A 24,475-nucleotide genomic window follows, 5' to 3' on the forward strand; every position below is an offset into this window, starting at 1 on the left:
TCCACCACCCTGGGGAAGACTGCAGGCTAACCACTAAAACTGGCAGCCTTTTGGCAGGGGTGGAAAGGCTTATTCCAGTACTTTGTCTGTAATGGGGTGTATTCAGAAGTGACCTTCAGAACATGCATGCCTCTATATAGCCACTGCAAAGCATCAACAATTAAAGAGGAAAAGGCAAGTAAAAATCTTAGCACACACCAACACAGAGGTGGAATAGGACTATGTGAAGTACATGCAGTAAGGCTATGGAAGCAATGGGCAACTTTATGCCAATAAATTAGGAAAGGTCAGCACAAGCATACAACCTCTAAAAAATGTAATTTGAAACAGTCTGTCTGAAACTATATAACAACAGCAGATACAGGTTCAAAGCAAAAGGACTGGGTTTTGCACATTCCAAAAAATATAAATAATTTCTTACCTAGCATTTCTGTAACTTTAACTGTTCCAGGCACATCAGCTGGCTCACCAGGTCCACCAACATTACATGCCATTACACGGAATCGATATTCTGCACCTTGAGGCAGGTGTGTCAAAGTATATTCACATATTTTAGTTGGGGTAGTATTGCATTTGGTCCACTCATACTGATCGACTTTTTGCATTTCAATCAAGTAGCCAGTAACCTTTGACCCTCCTTCTTCTTCAGGTGGACTCCAGGCCAAGGATACAGATGTTCTTGTTGTATCAATAACTCTTGGGTTCTGTGGTTTACCAGGTGGAGCTGTGACAGCAAATAGAAACAGTCATGTAATAGAATTGTTACTGAAATTTGTGGATCATGCAAAATAATTCGCAGGTACGGAAAATGGAATGTAGCTCTTGTTTATCTTATTTCTAATGTATCCTATTTCGCAGAGTTTGAGTGTTAAGAACGTTGCCACAACCAAGACTACATGTACAGAGGGCACACATTTGTTGACTGTGTTTTTACTGATGTAATCTCCTGCTGTGTGGACTGCCTTTGTGTTTAAACATCCCTGAGCATTAGTGCAGTCATACTGCTCCAACTCTGCAGAGTTTGGCTTATCACTGATTTACAGTGGTAACCCATTACCTTTAGATTCTATTTTTTTTTTTTAACAGCCACAGCAAAAGTCTGCCATTTATTTATCTTTGTTGGGCTGCGTGTGCAGAATCACTGGGTTTGAGAAGGCCCAAGCTAATTGTTTTCCACTAATGTGGGAAGTGTGACCCCCCCCCCCCCAGTCATTCAAAGTTTAACAAATTTTACACCCAGGAACTAACAGTGTTCTTAACCGTTGTCCCAATAACTCCCCTTTAGAAACAGCCACCAAGTTTAACTTATACTTCATTGACAGCATAGTTGCCCTCACCAATGAATCCCCTCCTGGATCTCCTGACTCATGTCTACCACCATCCACCAATACCCTCATACTAAAACCAGATGCCACCTCTTTCATAAAAAATATTAGTCAAACTTAAACTATGCTCCCCCCTGCAGATAACCTTCCTGCAGAATACTTCAAAATTGCTGCTAACACCATCACATAACCAGTTTCCATCCTCATTAACAGGTCAATACAGGAATCATCTGGAAAAAAATGCTGTGGCATCCCTCTCCACAAATGTGGCACTTCTGCCAAGATATCTAATTTCAGATCCATTGTCATCTTATCCTCCCCTCTTAAAAATATTGGATAAATGTATTTATAAACAACTGCTCCAGCATCTCTTAAACGGAACAGTTATTAACCAATACTCAACCTGGTTTTAGATCTGCCTATTGCATGACAACTGCTTTCCCAACTTTTATAGACAACATAAATAAAGCCAGAGATAGTGGTAAAATCATATATTTCTTATTCCTAGAATTATCAAAAGCTTTCAAAACTCTCTCGCTTAAAAAAAAAAAAAAAAAAAAAAAAAAAAAAAAAACACCTTCTACAGCTGTCCACAATGGCTATCTCACAATCTACTCTTCTGTGATTCAATAATTACTTGTCAGAATGCTACCAGGCAAATGGAATTCTATCCTTTCCCCATACCTACCCATCACTACAATGGTACGACAAGGCTCTCTCCTTGGTCCTCTTCTATTTACTATTTTTATAAACAATCCTCATACTTCTGTACAAGCATCCCTTGTACAGTATGCATACGATTCCACACTAATCAGCCTCTCAGACAATCTAGAAAATTTAGAAAAGATTAAAAAACATGCCTTTAATGCTATTGAAAACTGGCTTTGTAACCACCAACTCCTTCGTAATCGAAAGAAAACTAAATTTCTTTTATTTTTCCCCAAATCACTTACCCCTGAGAAAAATAACATTAAGATCACATCTTTAAACAGTCTGCCAAATGAAGTCATGCCCAATGCAAAACTGTTCATAGGTTCATAGGTAGGTACTAGGCTATTGGCCCCAGGGCCTATACAAGCCTAGCCAAAAAGGTACCCTGGCTTTCACCACCCAAGAAAATGACTTTCCTGTGCCCCTGTCGAGCAGAGCCACAGAGGTGATCCCCTGGGTGAATTTCCTATTTCCCATCCAATCATCAAGATTTTTCTTGAAGAGTGCTAATGAGGAGCTTTGTTTGATATAAATAGGTAGTCTGTTCTAGAGTATGGGAAGTCTCTGGGACAGGAATCTATCCCTCCAGCATGTTCTTTTTATTGTGGTGACATGGTTTAGGTCCCTAGAGTGTGTAGCTCAGAGGGATTGGGATTTCTTTAAGTGGAGCATGTCCAACAGCTCTGGGTTTGACATAGTATGTTAGACAGAGATCGCCTCTGAGTAGGCGATATGCGATGGAGCAAAGCTGGAGTTTTTTGAGACGGTCTGCGCAGGGCATCTGTTTGAGGCCAGTAATTCTCTTTGTGAGGTATTTGGGGTTAAAATATATGACAAGTTCAAATATGCCCTTGACATAAAGAGCAATATAAATAAAAACCTCACAAAAAAACTAGGAATGGTATATAGAGCCAAAAAAATTCCTTACTGCATCCACCCAAGTCACTTTTGCCACTACATACCTACTCACCTCTCTATTACATGGTTCTCTCATCTTGACTAACCTCCAGGCCACCATTAAATCTAAACTAGAACAGTGTTACAATATTTTTTGAGAGGGGGGATAAGATGACAATGGATCTGAAATTAGAAATCTTTATAGAAGTACCACCTTTCTGCAGAGGGATGACATGGTATTTTTCCACTCCTGTTTATATGGATTTGCAGCTAATACAAGTCATGAAACACATCACTGTTCCTCACTAAAAACTGTAAATTGGATAGAATTATCTCACCAACTAAATTATACCCAACTTCTCTTAATGCATAAAATTATATTTAATCACACTTGCTGTCCAGTTATTGGCATAATTCACCACCACTACCTCCCAAATTACCACCTTCGATCTTCTGAGAAAAATCTACTTGACATCTATAAGTCTTACAAAAGCTGTGGTCAAAGTCTGTACTCACACTGTTTAGCAAAAGTCTGGAATATGATCCCTGCACCAATCAGGTCAATATATAATATTCAATTATTTAAGCTGTAACTAAAAGAATTCCTGTCTGACTCCTGGCTTTGCACTTGCTGCTCTCCTGGCAAATATCATCTCCTTCTCCTCTAATACCTATATACATGCTATCTCTCCTTTTCACTGTTTTTATTTCTCTTAATCTTATCTTAATCTTAGTTTTACTCATCAGTTCTCCTTCCTCCCATATCTACTCCACTTATTACATCTAGCAAATACTTTTCTTCACTTTCTCCTCTCTTTCTCTCCTTCTTTTTCACTCTTGACATTTGCTTTATGAGTAAGGAATAAAGTCTTGTAATTATGTCAACGTTTCAGTGCTACTTGATGTTGTATTTATCTTGTTTTAATGATAGTACATATGTGTTATTCTACATTTTATATGTGTATTAATAGTTGCATTAATCTATGTATTTAGAATATATTGTATTATGTCAATTTTCACCTATGCATATGTATTTTTTAGAACTTTTCTCCTGAGCCTCTGCTGAAAACAGATGAAATTGTTGAGTTGGAATTCCTGGTAAACAAATGCTAATAACTAAATAAAAATAAATTATTTCCCTCCTTAATCATGTCAGGTCTAACTGACTGCTCCTTTTCCTTACAACCCCAAAGTTTCCACTGGGGTATTTAGCTACTATGTGCAACAAGTATGTTTTCTCATACTGTACCTGTGTTATTAGCTTTGAAGCACATTCTTGTTTATATTTTAGTGTTCTGAACTATAATGCTAGAAAAATAAATACTACCTTTGTTACATTGCTTTCTCTACTTAATCTCCAATCCTATGTTTTAGACACCAATTATTTTTTTGGATGGAAAATATTTCACTGTATTACTATAAATGCTCAAAGCAACTTCAGATTGTGTCAGCAGTATATGTGTTGTTTTTCCCCTTTGCTCTGTTTATGGCTGGAAATGCCCTTTGGATTACACACCCACCTTGTTAACAAGCAAATACACAAAATAAATAGATAACATTTAAAATAAGAAAACTTTACTACAGTTTTCTAAATGTATTTACCAACTGGATCCATGGCAACTGCTGGTTTTGAAGGACGACTTGGTTTGCCAGGACCTCTGGCATTAATAGCAGTTACACGATGTTCATATTCCAGTCCTTCAATAAGTCCAGTAGAGCGATATCTTGTCATTGTAACTGGTACTTTGTTTGCACGTACCCATCTGTCAGACCTGACTTCTTTTCGTTCAATAATGTATCCAGAAATCTGTGCTCCACCATCATCTTCTGGAGGATACCAGGTAAGGGTCATTCCTTCCCGGGACACGTCAAACACTTGAGGTGTGTCTGGTGGACCTGGGAAACCTGTAAAATAATAAATGAAAACCTTTACTGTCTGCATGACAATGGAAACTTGTACTATGACTGTCTGCCACTGTTTGTACAAAAGTGAAAAAAAAAAAAAGCATTCATTCTTTGTGAGTTATATAATTCATAATTAGTATATTACTCACTGATGATACTCTTGCACTCAACAATCTGAGACTGCAAGAATGAGCCAATTCCGAAACGGTTTGTAGCAGCAACACGGAACACATATTCACTTCCTTCAGTAAGTCTAGTGAATTTAAATGTAGTTCTAGTAACCGATTCAGATACTGGAAGCCATCCTGGGCGATGAGCATCTCGTTGTTCTACCACATAACCACTAATGGGAGCCCCACCATCTTTTTCTGGTGGATCCCAACTTATAGTAACAGAAGTAGCATCGATTTCATCAATCCTTATTACTCCAGTTGGAGGACCTGGTTTGTCTGTAACATAAAAAAGGGAGATATTTAGTGTGAAAAAAATTCATACTCCTAAGAATTCATTTTAGACATTCAACTTCTTCTGCCAATAAAATTCTGTCTATGACCACATACCAAGTATAACAACTTTAATTGTTTCAATAGCTGAGCCAGCTGCATTCTTCAGTTCAAGCATGTAGTCTCCAGTATCATCTATTGTTGTTTCCCGCACAGTTAGTTTAGCAACTTTAGCAGTTTTTTCCATTTTGACACGATCAACCTCTCTTAGTTTAGAACCAGCAAAGTACCAAGACACAGCAGGTGGAGGACGTCCAGAAATTGGAATAGATAGCTCTATTGGCTTGCCCGATGGTACATGAATAGTCTTTTGAGGAATTCCAGCCAGATCTATCTTGGGTGTGACTAAACAATAAAAATAAGTACTTTTAAACATGCATTCATAAACAAATACAAATTTTTATATTACTACAACAAATGAAAGCAATATAAATTATGTTTAAGCATACCTCTTTGTTCCTGTACAGTTACAGCTGTTACAATCTCTCTTGGTTCAGAAACACCCTTCTCATTCTGGGCTTTAACTCTAAACAAATACTGTTCACCTTCATTCAGTGAGATGATGGTATGGTCCAAGACAGTAGGTTTAAGAGCAGCGACCTTCATCCATTTATCAGTACCAGCTCTGCATGCTTCAATCAGATAACCAGTCAATCTGCTACCACCATCATGAAGAGGTTTTTCCCATGCAAGAGAAACAGTAGATTTAGTAACATCAGTAACTTCCAGTTTCTGTGGCACCATAGGAACTTCAGACACCAGTACTGCATCTAATGTCTCACATGGTTCACCAACACCATACATGTTTTCTGGCAGGACTCTGAAGTAATACATAGTTCCTTCTGTAAGTCCAGTAATTCTGTATAGTGTCTTGTTGCATTTGGTTGTTACCGTTTTAAATGCCCTCATAGCTGCCTCTCGTCTTTCAATAATGTAGTTGGTAACTGGTGCTCCTCCATCAACTATGGGGATCTCCCATGTAATAGTCACCGAATCTCTGCTTACTTCCTTGACTTTCACTGCTCCTGGTGGACCAGGTGTATCTGCAAGAATAAAAAATGCTTTGAATTTTTCTGTTTGCTCTCAGCAGTTATATAATATTTGCCAGTGAACCTATTAAAAGCAATACACTACTCGCACACTTCATCTAAACTATATAGCGTGACATTTTACTTACCATAAACTTTGACAAGAACTGTGGCAGACTTTTTGCCAGATGGATTTTCAGCCTCAACTGTGTACTTGCCGGCATCATATCTGGTAACTTTGTCAACTATAAGCAGAGTGTAACTGTCTGTTGTATCAATAAAGCCCCGGCTGGCAAGGTCAACACCTTCTTTGCTCCATGTGATATTTGGAGTGGGTCTTCCAGAAACAGACACCATCAGACGTAAAGTGCCACCAGCTCTGAGAGCTACTGTCTTCTTCAGATCATCAGCAAGTTCTAAATCTGGAATTTCTGAATGACAGTAACAGAACATTAAAGAAATATTCTGCAGGAGACTCAACATGAATTAAAGTAAAAACAATATGAAAAGAGGAATGATGCCTACCAATTCTTTCCACTGCTTCAATTTCAACAGATGATTCACTATATTCACTCATGCCATTTTCATTGACAGCAGCAACTCTGAAGCAATACTTTTTGCTGGTCACTAGTGAGGTCGCAGTATATTCAGGATTTCTTAAAACAGCAGTAGTATGAGGTCTGTACCACTGTTCTGTCCCTTCTTCCTTCATTTCAAGTACATAACCTGTGATGTCAACTCCACCATCATACATAGGTTTTGTCCATACCAGACTAATACTGTGCTTGGTTGTATCCACTACTCTTGGGGATGATGGTGGTCCAGGAGTATCTGTTTAAAACACAATAACATGAAAAATAATGTTTCATACTATAATGATCATAAAATGATTATTTAAAAACAATTTGAAAACAAACTTACATGATGGTTCCTTGCAAAGTATATACTCTGAAGTTTCACTTGGTTCGCTATTTCCTGCAGCATTAACAGCAGTAACACGGAACTGGTACTCACTGCCCTCCATCAAATTAGTAATCTTCAGTCTGGTGTCATAAACAACATAGTCTTTGTTCACACGTGTCCAGCGCACACTTTTCTTTTCACGTTTATCAACAAGATAGTTGCTGATTTCACTTCCACCATCAGTTTCTGGTTTCATCCACTGAATGATAGCATGCTCTTTACCAGTAGCAACTTTTTCTGGAACACCAGGTGGTGATGGTATGGCTGTAAAGAGACATATTCATTATTTACATTCATCTTAGTTGTTCGTTCATTACCATTGAGTCATCTGTCTATTCTATTTTTTTTTCTCCTTTTGAACTACATTCCCAATCCAAGCTCTCCAGTGACACCTTAAATTAGCCATGGCTTGGATCCTTTGGTTTTAGTGAACATTATAATCAATACTCACCCGTCCCTAGTAATGAGTTTGATTACACTAAATAAGGGAATAGTTCATTATCTACTAGGATGACAGAATATGAATTTTATTGCCAAATGTTGCTACAAAGTTAAGATGAAATTGTTAACACAGGAAATGAGTCATATCAAAACATCTTTACTGAAGTAGAGTGCTATAGCACTGTGATTACCTGCTTCAAAATATAAATGCATTTTACTCTAAGTTGCTCCTAATAAAAATTATTACAGTATGAGTGAATGCAAACAATGTGAACATCGTAGTGTAAACATGCACATGAATTTCATGTTATAGCTTGCTCACAAGCATTCCTTATGTCTTACCAAATAATCCTAATAACTGTCAATCTATCCACTTTACACTGTCCAAAATGTATAAGGAAGCATCTTGAAATAAGATTACAGTTACTGTTAAGTGCAGCACATGGATTAAGTGACATAAACATGCATGCTCTATTTCCCTTGAAAAGTGCATTTTACCAAAGGTGACATAATCTTGAATTGCATTCATCTTAGTTGTTCGTTCATTAGCATTGAGTAATCTGTCTATTCTACATAGCATATAATTCTATAATCTTGAATGCATTTACAAATTTTATTTAAAATATTATTATGATTTTACAGGAAGGCAAACAAATTAAAATTTACTAAATGTATTTTCAATAATTTATTATGATATTGTAGGAAAGAAAACAATAAATTAAAACTTACTAAATGTATTTCTTGCAATCACAGTCTCTGATTCAAGTGCAACACCAGGTCCATACTTGTTGACAGCTCTTACTCGGAATATGTATTCATTATTTTTGATGAGTCTTGTAACTACACAGGATAATGTCTTACATTCTGGCTCAACAATAACCCAGTTCAGCCTGCTTGTCTCACGTCGTTCTACAATATAGTGAGTAATTTCTGCACCTCCATCTTCCTTAGGGGGTTTCCATGTCAATGTGCATTTCTCTTGAGTCACTCTACTGATTGCAATTTTGTCTTCACATGGCCCTGGTGAATCTAGTAAAAGGAGAAAACAAAACTTTAGGAAATGAATTCAGCAATTTTCCATGGTTTTTATTTTTTTTAAGTTCTAACACTTACCAAGCACTTTAACAACAACAGACACTGTCTTTGTTCCACTAGCATTTCTGACAGTCAGTGTATATTTTCCACTGTCATTTCTGTCACAGAATTTAATAATGGCAATGGCACGTTTGCTAGTGTACTGTAGAGAGATCTTTTCACACAGCTCCAGTTCTTTGTCACCTTTGGACCAGAAGACTTGCGGATCTGGTTTACCTCCAACAGATGCATCAAGTACAAGGTCTGAACCAGCTCTAATAGTAACAAGATCTCCTAGCAACCTGCTGTCGAGTTCAGCTTTTGGTGGTGCTGCAATACAAAAAGAAACAAAATAATACACATGTATACAGTTATATTGAATCAAAACTAATACAACCAAATGCTAAAAAGTATTTCAGAAGTTAGGCTTACAGTATTCATCTTTGCAAGTTACAGGACCAGAAGATTCTGATGGTACACTCATTACACCAGATGCATTCTTGGCAATTACTCTGAATTCATAGATGTCTCCTTCACTTAGGGCTGTAACAGTATAGAAAGTATCTGATACAGTAGTGTAATTGCACTTCAGCCAGCGACCCTCTCCTGTATCACTATATGGCTTACGCTCCACAATGTAGCCTGTAATCTTGCTTCCACCATCGTAAAGTGGTGCAGACCATTTCAGGGATACTGAATATCGTGTGACATCAGTTACTTCTGGTCTGCCTGGGGGATCTGTCAAGGGAAAAAAAAAACAATGTGTAAGTCACCTGAATATATTTTCATAATGAGAACACTTTCCACATTTGTTTTAATAAACTACTTACCAACTGGATTCTGAGCCATCACAGGCCTTGAGGCTTCACTAGCTTTACTCAGACCAGCTGCATTCATAGCATATGCTCTAAACTGATACTCTAGTCCTTCCACAAGACCAGTAACTTTGTAATTGGTTTCAAAGCACGGAACTTTGTTGTCTCTCACCCAAAGAATAGTATTGCGCTCCTTCTTTTCAATCAAGTAGCCAGTAACTTTGCTGCCACCATCATGATATGGTTCTTCCCAACGAATAGCCATTGCGTTGGCTGACACCGAATATACTTCAGGTCGGGTTGGTGGGCTGGGTGGCACTATTGAAGAAGAATGAGATAATGCGATAATATTGGATTTCTAAAACATAACAATTACAGACTAATTATGGTTAATATTTAAACAAATTAAACCTGCATAGTTATACATCTTACCAAATGGATGTTCCACAACCACAGGAGAAGATTCAAGAGGCTTGCTAACACCAAACCTATTCTCAGCACTGACACGGAATGAATACTCCATATACTTTGTAAGGTGAGTGACTTTAATTTGTGTACGTTTAACACTAGAGTTAACTAGCTGCCATGCTGTTGTTCCAGACTCACGTTTTTCTACAATATAGTTTGTAATTTCAGTACCGCCATCATCTTCTGGTTCTTTCCAAGTAAGTACACATGATTCAGCTGAGACTGATGAAATTTCAATTGGACCAGTAACTGGACCTGGTCTACCAATTACATTAACAGTGATGGCAAATGTCTTGACTCCAGCTGTATTTTCAAGTACAAGGTAGTACTTTCCAGAATTGCCTCGCATACTGTCTTTCACAACTAAGGTTGTTCTGTCTTTTGTTGACTTGATATTCACTTTATCTGTTTCCTTTAATCTTATTTCTTCTAGCTTCCATGTTACCTTTGGAGGTGGACGCCCACTGATAGGAACATCAATAGTAAATGTATTTCCAGCTTTGCAAGTAATAAGTTGGTTGGTGATGCCACTGAGATCAGCTGTGGGCTCAATTTGAGGTTCTTTAATGATAACAGACGAGAAAGCTTCCCTTGGTTCACTATATCCAGCATCATTTCTTGCTTTAACACGGAACTCATATTCTGTGTTTTCTACGAGACCTTCAACTGTGAAAGTAAGAAGTTTAGTCTGACCAGCTTCAACCCAGCGATCTGATCCTTTCTGTTTCATTTCCAAAAGATAACCAGTAATACGACTACCACCATCATGCTCGGGTTTTAACCAGGCCAAAGTGGCAGATGACTTAGATGTGTCAATGATATCTAGCCTCTTTGGTGGTGCAGGTTCTTCTGTTGCTACAAGTGGTTCTGCTGTTTCATATGGCTCACCAGCACCATATTCATTTTCTGCCATAACACGGAAAAAATATGCCACACCTTCTGAAAGATCTGTCACTTTATAAATCTGGCGTGTACATTTTCCAGTAACTTCTTGCCAGCTACGACGACTTGCTTCCCGTTTTTCTACTATGTAGTGATGAATACGTGCACCTCCATCTGTAGCAGGAGCATCCCACATTAATGTCACTGATCCTTTAGTTACATCCTTAAATGTGATGGGGCCTGGTGGCCCAGGAGTGTCTAGTACCTTTACAGTAAATGTAATAGATTTGCTTCCACTATTGTTTTCAACAGTAAGTGTATACTTTCCAGCATCATATCTGTTGCAGTCCTCTATGGTAAGGGTGCTGAATGTATCAGTGGTATGGATATCAGCACGCATACCAAGGTCAGAATCTACTTTAGTCCAAATAGCAGTAGGAACAGGTCTTCCAAGGAATGCAACACGTAGATGAATGATACCTCCGGCTTTAACAATGTGGGTTTGTTTGAAATTGGCATCTATGTCAATTTCTGGTGATGTGAGTCTGTCTGCAGCTTGCACAGTTGCTGGAACTTCACAGAATTCACCTTTACCTGCAGTGTTGAGGGCGCAAACTCGGAATTTATACTCTTCCCCTGGTTCTAAATCTGGAACAGTATACCTAGTATTGACACATGGCTCAATATTTACTTTGTGCCATTCGCCAAGGCTAGCCTTACACATTTCAATGATATAACCAACTATAGGTAGGCCACCATCATATACAGGTGTGGTCCATTCCAGGCTCACTGATGTTCTTGTAGTATCAATCACTTTGATAACAGTAGGAGCACTTGGTGGATTGACAGGCTCTCTGCATTTGATTAGTCTTGAGACACCACTTGATGGGCCCACACCAGCATCATTTTCAGCCATAACATGGAATTCATATTCATTGCCTTCTAAAAGGCCAGTTACTCGGAATCTTGTCTCTGTTATTGGCCTCTTGCTAGAAACCCTGACCCATCGTAAACTCTTCTTTTCTCTGCGTTCAAGAATGTAGTGTTTAATTTCATTTCCACCATCAGATTTTGGTCTTGTCCAATTAAGAGTAATGCTGTCACCAGTAACATGGGTGGGCTCTGGTACACCTGGTGCTTCTGGAACACCTACAACATGAAAAACATTCAATATGTTAGCATGAACATGTGCATGTGAACTTAACAGCATGAAACAGCTACTAATTTAGTAATGCGAAAGTGTCAGGCATTAAAGCATTACTTTATTAAAAAAAGTTAACCCTATGAACTTATTAACATATAGTAAACAAACTGACAATAAGCCTACCATATTGTATTTGTGCAATGACTGGATCAGATTCAAGAGGTCTTCCAGTGCCAAACTTGTTAACTGCAGATACACGGAACTGGTACTCATTGCCTTTTATCAGTTTGGTTACGGTGTATGAGCATGCTTCACATTTGTCATCAACAAGAGCCCAAGCAATTCTGCTGGTTTCACGTTTTTCAATCACATAGTGTGTAAGAACAGCACAACCGTCATTAGCTGGAGGGTCCCACCACAATGTGAGTTTCTCTCCAGTGATATTTGAAAATCTCAGAGGTCCAATTGGTGGCCCTGGTGTATCTGTTTAAAAAGAAAACACATCATTATTCTAACATAAGGACTTAAAAAAACAAATAAGGTGAAAATACATATCTTCAAGGTTCACATACCCTGCACTCGCACAGTAATGTCTGCAGTTTTACTGCCTGAAGCATTCTTGGCTTCTACAGTGTACACACCACGGTGGTCACGAGTGGCATCCCTAACAAAGATGCTACTGGATCCAATAACATTAGTGACTTCAACCATCAGTCTCTTCTCAATTTCCTTTCCGTCTTTAAACCATGTCACTTGAGGTACTGGGCGACCTTTGACATATACCTTAAGCCTAATGCTGTCTCCTGCTTTGACAGTAACACCTTCAAAGTGTTCAGGACCAAATTCTATCGATGGAGCAACTGAAAAAAAAAGTTAATTTATGAGCAACTGAAAAAAAAAAGTTAATTTATTTATCTGTTTGACAGCATTACATTTTACATAACCCCATAAATGAGAGGAATTGGTTTTCATAGAAATCCTGTGGAAGTACAGCACATTATCCAACAGGAACTGTTAAACATGGACTAAAATAAGCACAGCAATACGAAAAGTAATAACATAGTATATTCAAACAGCGAATAAGATAAAGATTATAACAAGGGTTTACAAAAAGTAAACAACAAAAAGTTATTAAGCTACACACTTGGAAAGGAATTCTGAAGTAGAGACACACACATAAACCCTGTGATGGTAATGGCCAAAAATACTTATGACCAATGATATTGCATTAAAATGTTTAATACATATTCAGGAATGGGAGACTACACTTTCAAAACTGTTAACTTCTGAAGGAAGGAATAACTAAGTGAAGCAGTATAATTACACATATTTACAATATTTAATGAAGTTATTCTTGTAGAAATACAGCACTACCAGCTGGTAACAGAAATATCAGATCTCTAATATAAAAAAGGCTGAGAATATTGAGAATGTACATAGTTGAGAAGAAAGGGCAAATAGGATATAATAAGGGCAAACATCAACAAACTGTATAAAACAAGTATAAATATCATCAAAAGATAAGTGGTACAGAAATGAAGAAATACAGGGAATGTGTGGCTATAAGTGGTAACGAATATCTGAAATCATGGTATATCATCTTACGATGCTAGTAAAGAGGTTACTGGATACACTGCTGGATGGTCTAGTGAATGAAGACCTATAGTGATGCTCAAAATCACTAGGAATATTGAGAGAAAATAGAAGGGACAGCTGAAAAAGGTTATCTGAAATACTGAGATTGACTTGATGGATGAAAGTACTTCCATCATCACCTTAACACTTGTTTACAAAATTTAAGTTTAGGGGATGTTAAGCATTTAATAAAAAATGTTTTTGCTTTATAAATAAAAACATACACATACAAGCAAATGCATGTATATACACATTTAGTTCATCACATACTTTCAAACATATGGTAAACATTTTTAAATTACTGGAACCTTTTTGGGTAATGCTGCTGAGCATACTGCAAGGCAAGGTTTTGATCATGTTTTTATCTATTGCACTGAGGATGCAAATATAGGAAATGGCAATGATGACTATCATTTGTTCACTGACTAAGGTTTGTCAAATACCTCTAAGACCATTCATTACCCATGAGGATGAGTTATTCTATAGCATCATAGTTTGTTAGAGAATGTTACACGGCAGATGTTTTCACCCAATAAGGGCTTGAGACCAAAAACATTTACATTATGTAAAATGTGTGAAGGAAGACTGAATATGTAATTTTTACTTTTTTATTTTTATTTTACACTTAGTTGACTAGGCTAGCTCCACTAGGCCAATGTCTTTTTTAAAGGGGAGACCAAAGATGGTATACGCATTCACTTTTACATCCTCCTGAGCTACCACCAAATCAGGCAGATGGGGCCTCAGTTTAACATCTCATCCGAAGGACGGCATGTCTGTATGCACGCCAGACTCAAGACGGTAATGAAGAAACATCTAACACTACACAATAACAATCCACAGATCTTGTAATTAATGACTCAGTTTTTTAATTTCAAGCCTATTGTCACCTCAATAGCCAAAGTAGACATGGCCCACAGACGTAGTCTGACAGAGCCAGACATTTCATCAGAGCTGGAGATGCCAGAAAAAAAAAAACAACTACAAAAGAATTTTAGAATACAACGTAATTAACAGAACTTTTAAAGTTTTGCATTATGAAACTCCCTGAATATTTTGCTATATAAACAGATACATTATAAAATGTGACTGACCATCACTGACAAACATACCTCTCAACCTCTTAGAGCAAGAAATCTGGACAAAGCCACACATAATGGGGGAGGGGGGGGGGCAAAGAACCACAAACAGGGATACTTTTTAAATATTGTTCTTACAAATTTAGAATGTTGATAGTATAACATGTATTACATTTGCATGAATTGTCTGAAGAATATGAAGTCTGAAACTTACTTGTCTGCCATTCCTTTCTGACTTGCCAGAAAAACACAATTTTATGAGAAATAGACCAAAAATATGAGGTAAAAATCTGGACATTCTGTGGAAATCTGAACAGGTGAGAGGTTATACACTACTAGTATGAACGTTCTGTAAAATGTACATGCAGTTATGTGGCCAAATATTGTATTAGTTGTGCACAGTAATTCCTAGCCTACATTCTAACTAGTTGTCCCTGAGGGAACTATTCCATTTTATCAGTGAATCAGGAGTGGACTGCTTTTGTAAGGGGGTATTTGGAAAGGCAGGGACAAATTTTGGAAATATAGACTGCTAGAAATTTCTTCTGCTGACACATTCACAACTGAAATTACCAAAAAAAAAAAAAATGTCAGCACACAATGCTGAACCCAAGCAACTATCAGATATATTTTAAACAATTGACCCTTTAAGTCTTAACAAGATGCAGTAGAATTCTGTAAACCACAGGGCATAAAAATATGCATTGTTTACTCAATTTAAAACATGTATTTCTTTGAGAAACTGGCAAAATGATTTTAGTGCCTTTTCATCTATAAAATGAAAGATAATCATAAATAACTCACTGAAATATATGAAAGATATACAAGTTTATAAAACTGCAACCTGTGTATACCGTTATGCTACTAAACACAGGCATAATTACAGTAATTATATTTCTGTGTAGAAAGCTATTTGTTTATTGAGTTGTTCACATGCAGAAAATCTAATTAATATTTCGCTTGATTTTCTGCAAGTACTGCAATGTGGCTCTATCACCACTGAATCTACCAAAAAATATTTGAGGGTTTATTATTATACTGGTCAGAGTGACTATCAGCATTTCAGCTTATTATAAATCATTACTCACCACTTTCATCTCTGGTCATGATATAACCTGAAGACTGAGATGGTGGGCTGATGGTTCCAACAGCATTCCTTGCAATAATTCGGAACTCAAACCTGTCACCTGGGCTGAGGCCTGTAACTGTGTACTGGCATTCAGTGATATCAATAAAGTTGCATCGAAGCCAGCGTTCACCTCCCTGACGTTTCTCAACACTGTAGGCAACAATTTTGCTGCCACCATCACGTAGCGGTGGATCCCATTTAAGTGTAACACTGTCTCTGGTAATGTCAATGTAGTCTGGTGTGCCAGGTGGGTCTAAATAAAAAAAAAAGTGATTTATAAGCTGATACAATAAAAAAAATCCTTATATGAAAATTGACATACAAAGCCATATTGCTTACCAACTGGAGAAACAGCTAATGTATATTTGCTTGGCTCACTAGCTGGACTAAGACCAACACTGTTCTCAGAATATACTCTGAACTGGTAATCTAGTCCTTCAATCAGTCCAGTAATTCGGTATTCTCTGGCAGTGACTGAAGCTGAGACATTTACTTTCTGCCAAAGGATGCTATTTCTTTCCTTCTTTTCAATATAGTAACCAGTGATTTCTGAACCTCCATCATATACCGGTGCATCCCAGGATATTGTCATTCCATCACAAGTGATGTTGTACACAACAGGTTTACCTGGGGGTCCTGGTGGCCTGAACTGGTGTTTGGCTATAACATCTAGTGAAACAAGTGCATCACTTACACCATAGCGATTCTCGGCGCGTACTCTGAACTGATATTCAGTTTCTTTAATCAGATTAGGAACCTTAAATGTTGTCCTGGAAACACTGGAACAAACCATCTTCCATTCCATTTGTGATGTTTCACGTTTTTCAACACTATAGCAAGTGATTTCACCACCTCCATTATCATCAGGTGCATCCCAAGAAATAACAATACTGTCAGCTTTGATTTCATCAAATCGGATCGGTCCTTTTGGTTTGGATGGTGGACCAAGAGTGTTGATTACAAATGTAAAGGATTTTCTGCAAACAGCATTATCTAAAATCAATGAATATTTGCCTCCATTCTCTTTTTTGATGTTCTTAATACTGAGGGAAACTCTGGCTTCTGTTTTCTTGAAACGTATTTGTTCAGTTTCTTTCAGTGGAATATTGTCCTTAAGCCACTGAATAGTAGGTCTTGGTTTACCTTTATAAGGCAGATCTAAATGAACATTATGACCAATACGTACATTTATCTGTCCACCAGGAATATCAGAAAGGTCAGCCTCTGGGGTTATCACAAAATCTTTAACCGTAATGGGTCCAACATAAATAGCATCACTTAATCCCTTTTCATTTTTAGCAAATACTCTGAATTCCACCAAAGAAAGTTCCTTCAGTTTAGTAACCTCAAATTCAAGTGATTTACTTACGCCAGCATGTGACCAATCTGCATCATCTTTCACCTTCTTTTCAATTACATACTCTGTGATAATACTGCCGCCATCATAATCTGGTTTGCTCCACTGTAAAGTAACTGATGATTTGGATGAATCCTTCATTGCTAGGTCTTTGACAGGCCCAGGTACTTCAGTGGGTTTTACTGGTTCTGGAGTTTCACATGGCTCACCTAATCCATTTTCATTTTCTGCCAAAACTCGGAAGAAGAAGGATGTCTTCTCAGACAGACCAGTAATCTTGAATGTTGTATTGGCACATTTAGTTGTTACGCCAGTCCAGGCTCTCTTAGTGGCATCTCTCTTTTCAATTACATAATTGGTAACTTCAGCACCACCATCAATAAGAGGTGGTTCCCAAACTAAAGTAACCATACCACGAGTTACATTCTTTACATACAGCTTCTGGCACTGTGCTGGTGTATCAAGTACTTTCACATTTACGAAAGTTGATTTAGGTGCACCAACACCATTTTCTATAGAAAGGACATATCTGCCTGTATCATCACGACTAACCTGAGAAATTGTAAGCAGTGTTGATGATTCTGTGTTCTGAACTGAATACCTTGGATCATTGCTTATATTCTTCTCTCCTTTTCTCCAGGTAACATTTGGAGGTGGTCTTCCCTTGAATGGAATTAAAATTTGCACATCTTCACCTGCTTTTGCTGTAACTGATGTTCTAAGTGCAACATCCAGGTCAATTTCTGGTTCCTCTGTAGAAATAAAAATAAAATAAAATACATTCATTTAATTGTAAGAAAAAAGTACAATTTTAAGAGCTTCAGAGTCGAGAGTACAGATGAAAATACATGTAATATCATACCAAGTATATCTTTAGCCTGTACAGGTTCCATCATTTCAATAGGTTCACCTTGACCAGCAGAATTGACAGCAGATACACGGAAATAATAGTTGATAGCAGGTTGAAGCTGAGCTACAACATATTCTGTTGTTCTCACTTGGCCCTTGACACTTACAACCTTCCATTCATCATCTCCTTCCTTTTGTTCCACTACATAACTGGAGATTTCACTTCCTCCATCATACACAGGTTTTACCCATCCAAGTGTTACAGAAGATTTTGTTGTGTCTAAGATGCGTAGCTTCGTTGGTTGTCCTGGTTTATCTACAGTGATACAACAAATGAAGATGACATTATGTTGCATAGTTTTGGGAATGAAGATAGTACACACACTGATAATACACCTATATTTATAAGGCTAGAACAGTATGAAGCCTAAAAAAATGCATCCTTCCAGTCATATTATTTCTAAGATTGCTGTGCTCTGCTGAAGTCATGAAAATAATAATAATTCTTATTATGCAATCTAGAAAAAAGTTATAAAAGGTGGCATAAAACATTCTGTAATTATAAGTGAATAAACAAGTGATGCTGCTGAAAGACAGCAATTAAATTATAACAGTACCCACAGTATGTAAATTAGCTTAATAGGTTTAGACACATGTATAATAGATGCTTACCAATTGGATCAGCAGCCTTATAGAATTCTGATACATCAGAGAATGGTCCTTCTCCTGCTGCATTGACAGCACTGACGCGGAACTGATACTCATTTCCTTCATTCAGCCCTGTAACTTTTTGTCTTGTATCACGGATAGTTTCCTTTACAACTTTAAACCAACGCAAGCTCTTCTTCTCTCGTTTCTCAAGGTAATATCCACTGACTTCACTTCCACCATCAACAGTAGGTCTATTCCAAGTAACTGTCATTGTTTGCTTGGTTATCATGGTGACTTCTGGCATGCTTGGTGGCCCTGGAGTAACTGTAAATTTAACAACAAAAAAAGCAATTGTAATGAAAATTAAGAAGAATACACTAAAATTATCGATACAAAATGTTCCAAAATGTACCACTGGTGAGATTCTTACCAAAGGCATTCTTAGCAACAACACTGTCAGATTCAAGAGCATCACCAATTCCATATTTATTGACTCCTCTGATACGGAATACATATTCATTGCCTCGAATGAGTTTCTGAACAGTCATAACACAGTCTTCAACTCTTTCAGAAATGATTGACCATACTACACGACTTGTTTCGCGTTTTTCTACAATGTAGTGGGTGACAGCTGCACCTCCATCATCAGATGGAGGGCTCCACATAAATGTTATCTTTTCAGCAGTGACTGTCTTAAACTCTACAGGTCCACCAGGGGGTCCAGGTTTATCTGAATTAAAATAAAAAAAATAAGTTATTTTCCTACCTTTCCTTAAACCACAAAAACACAGTATATAATATAAAAGTGCTGTTAGTTATGGCTAAAATAACTACATACCTAAGATTTGCACCCTGATATTGGCTGATGTGGAGCCCATTGAATTCTTCAGATGTAGTTCGTAGTTGCCACTGTTGACACGCGATGCATCTTTGATAAGGACTGAAGCATACTCAGTTGTATTTTCAATAGAAACTTGAGCACTAGTCTCTACTTCTTTACCATTCTTAAACCATTCTATTGTTGGCAAAGGTTTTCCAAATATTGGGACCACAATCTTAACAGCTGCTCCAGCTTTAAATTTGACAACATCCAGATACTCTGGTGGTAAGTCAATTATGGGTGCACCTAAAAAATAGACATACATATCAAGCTAAAATGCACACAGACATATTTTTTTGTATTTTTAGTACAAATGAGAATACTTTTTAAAAAGCAATGCAACTTTATACTTAATCTATAAACAGAAGTGACCTCATATGAAAAGTTATCAGCTTTACTACACTTAACTGAAAGAGATGTCTGAACAACACACTTCCTCATATGCTGGTGTCTGACAATTAAATGTATCAGAAATGCTTTTGTTTGACAAATACATATATGAATATAATTTCTCCTGTGCCAGAGTACACAATGAAAGTAAGCAGAGACAGGGAGAAGACCCTCCCATGCAGCAGCCTATGACTCTTCACATCCTTGACAAAATGCCGCAACTCCAAGATCACTGCATCTTGGTTTACTGGTACAGGAAATGCAGCGAAGGAGTTTATATTAAAATTTAAAAAATGTGGTGTTCATTTCACTGGCACCAGGATAAATGTGTGTGATTTTGGCAGGCAACACTACTATCAAAATGTATTCATTGTATGACATCACTGTGTATGACTTAGTGGGATCAGTACTAACATTCTTTGAAGGCAAAATTACATATTTTTAGGCAAGGTTTTTGGAATGTGAATCATTAAGTCAATGCAAAAAAAATGAGATGACATGCTATTAGAAATGCATATTATATTTCGTGCACATAATAATATAGTAAAACATATATCAAACATGCTCTGAAGCTGGTGCATAACCCCTTTGCTGTAATGGCAGCAAGCCATCATTTTTTTATTTAACTGCAGAATGCAATTTGAAAACCCGTATAGCTTCCTTTCCATGTATATTCAATATTCAACAGTACTGAATAAAATTTACATTGTAATTTTTAAGTTAAATGAGAAGATACAAATTAGGATTCTACTTACCGTAAGTGTCAATGCATGTTACTGGTCCAATAACGTCTGATGGATTGCTAATTGAACCAATGGCATTCTTTGCAAACACACGGAATTCAAACTTTGAATCCTGTGTTAAGCCTGATACAGTAAACTGAGTTTCAATAACATTGCCAAAGCTGGCCTTTGTCCATCTTCCATTAGGAGCGTCACGTTTCTCTATGATATAACCAGTGATCTTACTACCACCATCGTATGCTGGTTTCTTCCACTCAAGGCTAACAGAATTCTTTGTAACATCTGTTACACGTACATTTGTTGGTGGCTCTATAATAAGCAGACAAAAGATACTTTTGTTAACTTAATGCTATTCTTGTAATTTATACAGTTTTAGTATTGAATTAAAATGGAACGTAATGTAATTCAATTTAATAATAGTACATACCACAAGAATCAATTGCAAGAACTGGTTCTGATGGTTTGCTAGCCTTGCTCACACCTGCTGCATTTTCAGCATATACCCTGAACTCATAGATCAGCCCAGCACTTATATTAGTAACTTTGAAATGAGTGGTGCGCACAATCGTCTTATTGACCTTCTGCCATAAAATGCTATTCCTGTCTTTCATTTCTAAGTGGTATCCAGTCACAGGATTGCCACCATCAGTAACAGGCTCATGCCAGCAGACTGTGATATTTTCTCTTGTAACCATAGTGATCCATGGAGTTGATGGTGGTCCAGGTATTGCTAAAATTAAAACAAACGATAATTAATATAACATATATTTAAACAAAAACTGTTTGATAAAGTAAAATACATTCTAATGCTACACATTGTAGGATAACTTACTATAAGGAAGTTTTACAGTAACACATGGAGAATCAATATGATCACTGATGCCAAAACGGTTTTCTGCTTTAATGCGGAACTGGTATTCTTCTCCTGTTGTCAGCTTCATTACTTTTATCACACTTCTTGCAGCAGAGGCAGACACTTCAGTCCAAGCAGCAGTGCTTGTTTCTCTCTTTAGTACAATATAGTTTGTGACCTGACTTCCACCGTCATAAACAGGTGGTTGCCATCTTAGAGTTACGCTGTCTTCAGTGACATCACTAATTACAACAGGACCAGTAGGAGGTCCAGGTCTGTCTAGCACTATAATGTTGACAAAAGACTTGGTAGTTCCACTGGAGTTGGAAGCCATAATGTCATATCTTCCAGCATCAGAGGCAACACTTTCTTTGAGGTTAATGACAATACTTTCTGGAGTAGTTTCTGTGTTAAATCTCAAAGTTGACTTCACTGGTACATTATCTCTAGACAAGGATATTTTAGGCAATGGTTTTCCAGATATTGGAATCTCAAATTTAAGATTAGATCCTGCTCTGACATACACTGTGTTATGTGGGAAGTTCTTCATATCAATCTCAGGTGGTTCTGTAAAATATGAAAACATTCATTGTAAGGCACAATGAAAGTAATGCAAAAATATTAAAAACATATTGAGCTAAGAATTACTATATCCTACAGAATAACACAAATAACTATTTAAGATGATAGTCTGCACCTTACTGTGCTGTTTCAAAATACATGAAACAAAATCAATGCATAGACAGATGTAACACTTAAAATGACATAATACGTGTGCTAACTATTTTTCAGCTTTTATCTCACTTTTTATGCTGGCCATAAAACTACTTACACTGTTGCCTGACAAAGTCAAAACTGAAAGTTTAAAATACACAGATTCTGTAACTTAAACTAGTTCCGCTTGCTATTAAACATTTTCTAGTACTGATTTTAAATAACATTTCCAGAAAAAAATGCATTATTTGCAAATATATAAAAGCAGCCCGCAATGTTTTTTTGTTTTGGTCTTGTTTCACCTTGCTTTAAAAAAATATTTCTTTTCATATGCTAAAATGAGCAAGACAGCTTACATACTAATTTAACAAGACAATGACAGACTAGTGGAAACATGCTTATTTAAAACAATTAACTTACAAACTCTACCAGACTGTTAATGGAGGAGCATAGTATCTGTGTTTTTTTGTTGTTAAGTTGAATTTCACTACTTTTCCATGGTCTGTCTACAAAACCATTGGGTGGCTACAGTTCAGCTTTCCCACTTTGTGGGGGAGGGGGACTGCTGGATCTTGATTTAAGTTTATTCTTTTGTGGAGACTAGGGCTAATCTTTGATGGGTAGCATTTCCCCCAATGGAAGCAACCATTTGTAAAAGTACAAAAGCATTCATGCCTTATAGCGTTGTCACTACATACAAAATACAGGGAATTTATAAAGTGTATATAAAAAATCCTCAGTTGTCTGCCTCAGAAACAAAATTATCTGAGAATTGCAGCTCTTACCCTTCTTCAGAGGTTAATTTTCTGGATGGTGCTAACAGGTAATTTCTCCTGCAGAGTGAGGGGGCCCACCTTACAAAGGCTTACCACATTATAAAAAAACTGCAAGTATCAGAAGATGGAATGAATGCTGAATATAAGGTCATCAATATTTGGGGGAACAAAAAAAAATATTCTTGCAAAACCTACTTATCAGTGACAACGGAAAATGCCAGTTAGACTGAGCTAGCGAATAGTCAAAGAACTTTTTTCAGGATGTAAACTTTATTGTATATCTCTAATGCAATAAACAGATGCTTTAAAATTGATATGGGTTCCATCTGAAGACATGGAACTGGTAGAACACTTCATTTGCATTGGATGAAACAGCCCAGGCTAGCAGTTATAGCCAATCTCTATTCTTTAAAATCAAACTATTAAACTTGCAGCTAGAGTAAAAAGCAAAAAAAAAAAGTTATAGCCAATCTCTATTCTTTAAAATCAAACTATTAAACTTGCAGCTAGAGTAAAAAGCAAAAAAAAAAAAAAAAAAAAAAAATTTCTGCAGATTCTTTGCTTTTTTAAAACAGTAAAGTAGCATGGGTGTTAAAAAACACTAATGAACACTTGCTAATTGCTTTGAATGCTTTTAATAGGTGTTTCTATTTTCTTCACATGCATTCAAAGATTTTTCAGTATTTAGCACATCAATTACTCTATAAGCCTTTCAAGGTACTTATGCAAAACACTGAACCTTGTGTAACTGGGGACCCAGAATAGCAAGATATGTTGTTATACAAGATCTAGTGTTCTCTGTAATTGTCAGTTTCTGTACTGTACTGTACTGTACTGTACTGTACTGCTATCTGAGCTACACCTGCTCTCAGTTCCGCAGTGAAAGAGGTGGTTATTTTAATATATTTCTTTTTAACAGGAAAAGCAACAAATAATTTTGTTTGTTCAGTTTGTGTAAGGGGCCCCCATTTTTTAAAGAAGGAGGGTGCAGGTTTGAGGGGACAATACCTTTACAAATGGAATTAACCAAAAATAAGTAAATAAATAACATTAGAATTTGCTAGAATTCGCAGCAGCAACAGCTGGCAAACTGCACTATCACTGTAGTATTCAAGAAGCTATGTTAATGCACCGGCAATGTCCTGTGTTTTACAATAAATTTGCTTTTTAGGATACTATGTTACTTAGATATATGCATAGATTCACAGATTTAGAGTAAGACAGCGGTATGTCAACCAGTGTAGGCTTTGCAAAAATGTCATA

General features: G+C 37.0%; 1 protein-coding gene across 26 annotated transcripts in view; it reads right to left on the reverse strand.

Moving 5' to 3' along the window:
• LOC122805019 (titin-like) overlaps positions 1 to 24,475 on the reverse strand; it is a 759,244-nt gene that overhangs the window by 58,404 nt on the left and 676,365 nt on the right. For all 26 annotated transcript variants that reach the window (XM_044075290.1, XM_044075281.1, XM_044075295.1 and 23 more), the window contains 24 exons: positions 21,702 to 22,289; positions 21,297 to 21,599; positions 20,882 to 21,178; positions 19,695 to 19,982; positions 19,287 to 19,586; positions 18,878 to 19,180; positions 18,219 to 18,521; positions 16,339 to 18,108; positions 15,959 to 16,252; positions 12,729 to 13,016; positions 12,340 to 12,639; positions 10,095 to 12,161; positions 9,678 to 9,980; positions 9,280 to 9,585; positions 8,887 to 9,177; positions 8,503 to 8,802; positions 7,291 to 7,596; positions 6,895 to 7,200; positions 6,519 to 6,800; positions 5,791 to 6,384; positions 5,399 to 5,686; positions 4,988 to 5,287; positions 4,536 to 4,838; positions 422 to 724 (listed from right to left, as the gene is read on the reverse strand). In XM_044075290.1, coding sequence (XP_043931225.1) covers positions 422 to 724; positions 4,536 to 4,838; positions 4,988 to 5,287; positions 5,399 to 5,686; positions 5,791 to 6,384; positions 6,519 to 6,800; positions 6,895 to 7,200; positions 7,291 to 7,596; positions 8,503 to 8,802; positions 8,887 to 9,177; positions 9,280 to 9,585; positions 9,678 to 9,980; positions 10,095 to 12,161; positions 12,340 to 12,639; positions 12,729 to 13,016; positions 15,959 to 16,252; positions 16,339 to 18,108; positions 18,219 to 18,521; positions 18,878 to 19,180; positions 19,287 to 19,586; positions 19,695 to 19,982; positions 20,882 to 21,178; positions 21,297 to 21,599; positions 21,702 to 22,289 — 10,983 coding nt within the window. The remainder of the gene's footprint in view (positions 1 to 421; positions 725 to 4,535; positions 4,839 to 4,987; positions 5,288 to 5,398; positions 5,687 to 5,790; positions 6,385 to 6,518; positions 6,801 to 6,894; positions 7,201 to 7,290; positions 7,597 to 8,502; positions 8,803 to 8,886; positions 9,178 to 9,279; positions 9,586 to 9,677; positions 9,981 to 10,094; positions 12,162 to 12,339; positions 12,640 to 12,728; positions 13,017 to 15,958; positions 16,253 to 16,338; positions 18,109 to 18,218; positions 18,522 to 18,877; positions 19,181 to 19,286; positions 19,587 to 19,694; positions 19,983 to 20,881; positions 21,179 to 21,296; positions 21,600 to 21,701; positions 22,290 to 24,475) is intronic.

Source organism: Protopterus annectens, chromosome 6.part0 (genome assembly GCF_019279795.1).
Source record: "Protopterus annectens isolate FY-2018-M chromosome 6.part0, PAN1.0, whole genome shotgun sequence".
NCBI classification, from domain to species: Eukaryota; Metazoa; Chordata; order Ceratodontiformes; family Protopteridae; genus Protopterus; species Protopterus annectens.